This window comes from Gavialis gangeticus, unplaced genomic scaffold (genome assembly GCF_001723915.1).
Source record: "Gavialis gangeticus isolate Ggan-Ray unplaced genomic scaffold, GavGan_comp1, whole genome shotgun sequence".
Taxonomy (NCBI): Eukaryota; Metazoa; Chordata; order Crocodylia; family Gavialidae; genus Gavialis; species Gavialis gangeticus.
In genome coordinates, this window is record NW_017729002.1 from 4508752 (window position 1) to 4516703 (window position 7952).

A 7952-nucleotide genomic window follows, 5' to 3' on the forward strand; every position below is an offset into this window, starting at 1 on the left:
ACCTAACACATTGGGAAGCTGGGGATGGGAGGCAGTGGGCTGGAGTGGAGCAGTGGCTTGTGTTTGCTTTCAGATTGTAGGAAATTCTAAAAACAGTACCATGTTAAATTATGTGCACTAGCTATTGACTACAGTTGGCATATAAATAATTAAAAACCAACTACAACTGCTGACATTAATCCTTGTGCTGCATTACACTGCATAAGCAGCAAAGCAATAATTTGAGACTGTAATCATCTGAGAAAAAGGGCCAGGTTAAAATGGACCAAAGCATCCAACACTTCTTTCAGATAAATAAGGAACAGCACCATACATGTAAAGAAAAGAGCAAATGCCCCACCACTCCAAAAAATGTGCTGTGTCCTTAATCATTATCACTTCATAAGAATATTAAAGGAAACAGGCGTACAAGTCATTGCCACTAATTACTTCCACGGCTGTCCAAATAATAAATTTAAGATGTAATGATCCATTTACAACTTGTTTACTGCAAAGAAAAGCATTTACTGTAAGTAATTGATGGAACCATGCAGATAAGCCAGTTATGCAGTTGTTAGGAATAAAGCATGATTTACACTGCTAATTTGTCTGCTGTATGCACTGCTGAGGCTTGGTAATGAGGAAATTGAGGGTCTTTTGATATATCTAATGAAATGAGGAGTTATTCACTGGCATTTGTAAACTCAGTGCCACCGCAAAAATTGATTTGGTGGCTACAGATGTACAATTACATTTGTAACAAGCTACAAAAGTGTATAAGACATTCAAGTGTATAAGACAATTACATTTGTAACAAGCTACAAAAGTGTATAAGACATTCAAGTGTATAAGACATTTTCACACAATCAAAAGGGGAAGATATAATTGTGAATTATTTTATAGTGGCTACAGAGACGGAACAGGAGACACTTACTCCACTTCACATTTATGTGCATGTACGCTCCTAAATATGTCTTGATATCACACACTCCAAAATGCTGGAAATAAGCAAGCACTGAATGTGGACTTGATCCTTTCATGGATATAGGAAGTGATTAGCTACATTTGGTTTGTCATTTTAATTCATTAACAATTGTGTTTCATGGGTGGCCAGGTTTTTGGGCTCATCTCTAGCAGGGGAATTAATTTCTCTAAAACAAGTATTTTTTTAAATAAAAGCAGTAATATGAATGTATCCTTGAGGGTTCAATAGCTTTCATAAACATTTTGATCGATTGTACCATTATTTCTCAGACTCCCCTTGACTTCAGTGTTTTTTCTTCAAATAGAGGATGCTGCATGGAATGATATACATGTTGTCAAACTTTAGCAATGACTTTTGTCTTCACTTTTAGTATGGAACATATCCATAGCTGTTTCCATTTTAAATGTGAAAAGTCTTATGTTCATACAATTAAAATATTTTTTGGTAATGACCTAGGGAAATGTTTGGTTTCATTAACCTGTTTTGGATAGTGTGTAGTCTGATATGTCATTTGCTTGTATTTAGGTTCCCTCTAAATATGCAGGTAAAGGCACAATGGGAGCTAATGCAGGATCCATACAATTGCATCCCCTGCCATGCCACAAATGCTACATAGCAGGTGTGATTGTGGGATTATGCATTAGATCCCATTGTGCCTTATTGCCGGTGCAGAGGGAGCCCAAGGAGTAAGCTCCTGCTGCTGAGAGCCCCCTCAGTTGAGGGGCTCCCAGCTGCAGGGACACACCACACACCCCTGAGCCTGGGGGATAGTGGCTGCTCTGATCCCTGTTTTTAATGCACCCCAAGCCTGGGGGATATGGCAGTGTGATCCCCTGAGCCCAGGGGTTTCATGCTAGGCATGGTGCACCCCTGCAGGGCTCCCAGCCACAGAGGGGACTCTGCTACATGTGCAAATTGAAGCTCAATAGCAACTAGCTATAAAGTTGTTACACATTTTTAGGTCCAACTTTATAGCTGTTTGGAGCTTTTTACAGCATGATAGCAACTTTGTACGTGTAGTTGGTTTTAAGGTAACTGCATAGTTAACCAGTTAATTGCACGATACCTGTAACAACTAGAAGGGGCCTTAGTTTCATATCGCCAGTTCCAACATGCTGCTGATTACAAAAGACTGACAATTTTGATGTTTCATTAATTGCCTTTTTTATCATTTAAAAAAGCAGAAAAAACTTTTATAGTGTTGTTCTCCTTTTATTTGCAGTTTGATTGCTCCGAATGGTAACTGCCAATCCTGATGATGGAAAAGCTTTTTCAGTATTGAAATAATTCAACTTTCTGATTAGACCTGCTAGAAGCAACAGCGTGGAAACCAGCAAGTTTCAGCTAAAGCAGTGATTTATAACTCAGACTATCATGAAATGGGTTGTGTAAAAGAAAAGCTTTTTGGGCTAATTAGCTTGAAAAAAGTTTAATTATTACAGTTACATGTTATGATGTTGAAATCACATCAGAGTAACGTGGTCATAAGAAAATGTATGCTACAGTAACATTTTTAAAACCCCGTTCACTGGAAAAAATTCTAATTTATTCCCAATTGAAGACACTCAATTCAAGGTACGAGCCATTATTTGAATAATTAAAACAATCAAGTTGCCTCTCCTATCCCAAGTCAGCAGAATCTTGCCCTGTTAAAACAGCACACACAGCTTTGAGTTGACACAGAGGCATATCTACTGTTTGTTTAGAGCTCAAACTCCGTCATTTGCTGGGTTCTGGAAGAAATCACATCCAATCCATTATGTTAGAGGTTAGGGACAGACATTACACATAAACCAGCTTAAGTGATCAGAAAGTGGTTTACACCTGTAACAGAACAGATGTTCAGTGCACATAAACCAGTTTCAAAATGTCTGAAATCGGTTTGAGATAATCTTGGTTGAATGTAGTATCAGACTTAACTGATTTGGGTCAAACTGGTTTATGCAGCGTCTGTCCCAGACCCCTTCCTGTTTTAAATTAAACAAGTGTCCCCCAGCATTCCAGATGCTTCACTGGGCAGGGCTCTGCTCTCTGCTGGCTATGGTCTGTGCTGTGGGAGACATGACAAAGGCAGACAGCACAGTGTCAGCTTAGGGCTTTTTGGAGTTAATCAACAGATAACTGGTAATGTCCCTACTTTCCTTCCTTGGAAAAAGTTGTTTAAGAAGAGCTTGAACTAATGAGAAAAGCTTTTGTTTTGTTTGACAGACTGATAAATGCTCGTAACTCCCTGTGCAACTCCCTGCTATGTAACTAAATGCTCTGTTATCAACAGCAAGGGGGGAAGCCCTCCCTAATGACAGCACTCTGTGGGGCCTGGCCACGCCCCCCTCAGCCTAGCACTGTGAAGGGAAGGGAGGGCTGCTCTAGCGCTCCCTGGCTTCTAACCTGAGCCACTGCAGGCATGTGCCCGCATTTCTGCAATCCAGATGGGATGTCTGTACAGTTACAAACTGGTTCAGCCTAGCCAGGTTAGACTAACCTGCAAAGAGAGAATCAATTCAGTCTCAGGCTTTTTGCATGTCTGTCCCTATCCGGTGGGAGGAGTCCCAGCAAGGAAGGGTTTAGCTAAGAATGAGGTGGTGAAGAGGGGAATGAATCCTTTGAAACAGTCATATCCTTGTACTCCCCCATGGATTTTTCACTACCAATAGAATTAGTACTATTTTTAAAATAAAAACAATTTGATCCTTAGTGCACATCCCCTCCCTGTACCACCTTACTTCCTTCAGATCCACTGTCCCAGAAATCTTTTTATGTTCATTAGAACAGGGCACCTAATAGCAAATTCCAACCTTGGGGTAGTTTTCAGGTAGTATAAATAGAATGAAGAAAGAAGGCATCTTTAGACATGTCTGTGTATGAAATGTCTTGTATCTGCTAAATTACTTTGATGTTTTAAATCAAGTGGATTTAAATATTTTGAACTTCATATCATTTTTTTCAGTCTACACTAGGAATACCTTATAGTGCTTATTTTTTTAGTGAGGGATAACATAAAGCAAATATTCAGTAACTTTTGAATATCAGAACTGTTCTTGTCGTAAGTTGGAACAACAGGGTGCTGTATGCCTACAAAAATTTACTTCCTTTTCTTTTTTGTACTTTTGCTGTAATGCACTTTCATTGATTGTTCTTTAAAGTTTTCCTGATGTACAGAACCACATGTCTGTGTAGTTCATCACATTTAAACTGCCCCCAACATTATGGTCAGTTCATAAAAGGAACTTTTAAATCAAAAATATTTAATTCTGAACACATTTCTAGATACCTGCATCTTTGTTTCAACAAAACACCAACCTCATTATGTTTAAAAAAAAAAAAGAAAGGGGGTGGGGAAAGTTCACACAACTAGCTTCAGTTGTGCATGAGAGTGGTCAGGGACATTTCCCGGTGGCATGACAGAATGGCTTAGCTTGGGTCTGAGGTGGACTGGCACCAGGACCCAGCTGCTGTTTCTCCCTGCTGCCCAGTTGTCATATGGCATGGGTGAAGCTCCCAGCTGCCTGGCTTCAGTGGGCAAAATCCCATTGCCAAGGCCCTTCACTACTGAATGCTGCCAAAGCCCAAGCTCCACAGGCCAGGTCCAATGGCTCCTGGGGCTGGATCTGGCTCACAGGCCATAGGTTACTAACCCCTGCTGTAGGAGATCAAGAGGCAAATTCTGATTTGTGTACATTCAAGGTAATTATCTTGGAGGAAACTGTTACTACTGTTTTAGTGAGAGTAGAGTGGTCCACTACTTTTTTCCTTTAGAATTTTTTTTACTGTTGTTTTAACATCAGTTAATTACTTGAAGTACAGCAGAGAGTTATTTGAAGGACTTGTGTTACTAGAGTTTGAAAAAACGTAAGATCTAAGCTTACAATAAATCAAGGTTAGAAGTACTCCGCTAGCCTAGTGGTGAAGGGACACTCACTTGTATTCAGATAGGTACTACAATGGTTTGAGAGATCTTGCAGCAGATGTGAAGTTAATCTTCATCGCTCTGGTACCTATCATTAGTCCTCCAGCAAAGCATGAACAGAGTGAAAACAGTTAGCTCAATATTAATAGTCAAAGCCCTATATTCGAAGAAGTTAGTTAGCTCCCCAAAGTGTTATTAATTCCAAAAGCATCCTCAAACAGACACCTTTTCCTTCAGCAGTATCTTCCCTATAACTCCTTGAGTGGGATGAGTCTGTATTTTAAATCCCAAACTTTCCTTCCCACAAAAAGTGCAATAGCCAGGGCTGCCTTGCCCATACTCTTGTACCAAAGTGTATGGGTCTTGTACCAGGTATAAATGACTCCCTGAATTCTAGTGGGACTACTTTCTATTATGATGAGGTGAGGGGTTTTGTGGATAGAGCAGAGAACTGATATGTTTTGATTTTTATCAAGGCTTTTAACAATGCCTCACATGATATTCTCATTAGCAAGTTATAGAAACACAGTCTAGATCTGTGAGCCTCAAAGGTATGCCGTGAAAGTGAAGGAAGTGTGCTGCAAAATCCCTGTGTGAGGAGGTGTAGCAGAACCAAGTCCCGGGGTGGTCTTGACACCCCCTGGTGGCCTCACAACTCCTGCCCTGTTCTGGCTCCTAAGATACCCTCCCTGGTATAGAGACAAAACCTTGCTTAATGAAAGATGTATTTGGTGTCATTGTTTTAATGGTGCACCCCCACCTTTTTGGGTGTAAAAGTGTGGGTGTGCTGCCAATTTTAATTTAGAAAAAGTGTACCCAAGTATCAGAAGTCTGACAAACACTGATCTAGACAAAACTACTGTAAGGTGGGTGTATAATTAGTTGGATCGTGTTCACTGAGTAGTTATAAATGGTTCAATGTCTAAATGGGAGGAGGTATCAGGTGGGGGGCTCTCCAGGGGTCTGTCCTAATCCTGAAACAGATTAGTATCTTCATTAATGACTTGGAAGATGGGATTGAGTGAGCATTTAGTAAACTGCAGTTGATACCAAACTGGATGGGGTATCAGAGACTTTGAAGGCTAGGATTGGGATCAGACGTATAACTAATGATTTTTGTACCCTGGGCAGAAAGAGGGGCTGAGGGTTGTGCCAAGCACCTGTGAGCAGCAGCAGGGATGTTCAAGCAGGGGCAAGCACAAGAGAATCATACCTGATGGCAGCTGCTACCAAGGCTGGCTCTCTACATGCTGCCTTACTGGGCTGGCTCCAGGGCAGAGACCAGAGCCAAGTGCTGACCTCTTGCATGCTGCTTTGCTGGGGCCAGGTCTGGAGTTGGTTCTGTATCTGTACACCTGCCTGGATGTGGCTGCTGCGCATCAGGCTGGTGTCCTCCCAAAACTGGTGCATGGGGTTGGCGCTCCCCATGGCCTGCCCTACTTACATTATTGACTGGTATTCAAAATAACCTTGGTACATTGGAGTAACTGTTCAAAATTTATCACGTGAAATGTAATAAATATAGACAAGTGCAAAATACTGCACTTGGGATGGAACAATCAAATGCACAAATACAAATTGGGGAATGACCAACTATGTTTCACTGTTGCAAAAAAAAAGCCTAGGAGTAATAGTAGACCACAAGCAGAATATGAATCAACAGTGTGCTACTGGTGCAAAAGAAAAGCCAATGTAGTTTTAGTGCTTTTAGGTCCCAAAATAGTGATAACCCCCATTCAGCTCTTACTGGAATCTAATCCAGTTCCCTCTCTGCTTGAGCAGATTCAAACCTACATATCCAACTTCCTGGAGACTGCTGTAACCACCAGAGCTATTTGAGAGAGAGGAGAGAAAAATGCTCCACTCTTCCTGTTGAGGAGCTAAAATAAGATTTCAAGCTAAATTGATCAAGTGAGAGAGAACTAGAGAAACCCAGGCTTTACAGCCTAATGTTCAGGGTACTTACATGTGTGAGCAGCGGCCTGGGTTCTGATTCCTGCTCCCAGGGCTGCATATGTACTTTATCCAATGGTTGTTTCACGTCAAAAAGAAAATACAACCTTAGGAGCAAGGACTGACACCCATCACTACCGCTACTGAGAGCTGTCACTCCAATGTACAACAAAACTTTGAGCCCTGATCAGTCTCTCGAAAAGGAAGGGCATAAATGTCTGCTTTTGGGAGAAGGTGTATCCAAAGCATAGTACCTCTCCGCAGGCCCCAGTAAGGCCCGTAAGGGTTGAAACTTAAGACTTGCTGCTGTCCTCAGTCATTCCTGTTGACTAGCTCTAAATAGCTACTAGCTTAGTGTGCTGAGAGATTCCCTGCTCAGCTGGCTGTTTTGGCCCCTATTTTGAAGCGTCAAACCCTCTCCATAGCATATGGTGAGCTTAAGCGCTCAGCCTAACAATCTGCATTTCATTCTGGACACCAGGCACCTACTAGAGGGTTGTGGCCTGTAAGTAAAGTCTCATTTTAGCCAGGACCGTCCTGGATTTCAGAGGCTGGTCCCAGCCAGCTGCTGGGAATTATAATAGGCATCCTGGAAACAGAGGCACGAGGCCCAAGCCGGCTGGGAGTCAGAGCCATGCAAAGTACCTTGCAGGTGGGCTTGTCCCAGAGTTCCAGGCCTTTAGCAGGATTTACCTGTCTTTGCCGTTTGCAGAGCAAATGCCCACCCCCGCCCAACGTTGTTTTAACCTAGGCCAGTACGCTGCACACCGACACAACCGCGCTGTGCTCTTGCCTCACGGCATAGGCTGGGTTTACAGGGTCTGCCCAAACACGCCAAAACGCCAGCTGGTCCTTTTGCTTGGCCAGCTTGAAATCCCTCCAGGCCTGGCCTGATTTTCAGAAATGCTCCCTGGGGGGTGGAAATGGGGCCCTTTCCAGTTGAGCTGTTGGACTTCGGGGGAGGCCGATCCCCGCGAGCTCCAAGGGTGAGAAGGGGCTTTTCCCGCTTCGTCCCAATCCTGCGAGCTGCTCCCCGCGGACACGAGGGACGAGGCCGGGGCGGCCCATCTCCCACCCCCCCTTCCCCAGCTGGCGGCGCCCGGCCCGGCAGGTGGCGCCGCCTTCCTG

General features: G+C 43.0%; 1 protein-coding gene across 1 annotated transcript in view; it reads left to right on the forward strand.

Annotated features, from left to right (window-relative positions):
- LOC109290732 (apolipophorins-like) overlaps positions 1–2703 on the forward strand; it is a 13082-nt gene extending 10379 nt beyond the window's left edge. Inside the window, exon 7 of the mRNA XM_019507452.1 lies at positions 2187–2703. Coding sequence (XP_019362997.1) covers positions 2187–2191 — 5 coding nt within the window. The 3' untranslated portion in view covers positions 2192–2703. The remainder of the gene's footprint in view (positions 1–2186) is intronic.
- Positions 2704–7952: the final 5249 nt, after the last annotated feature.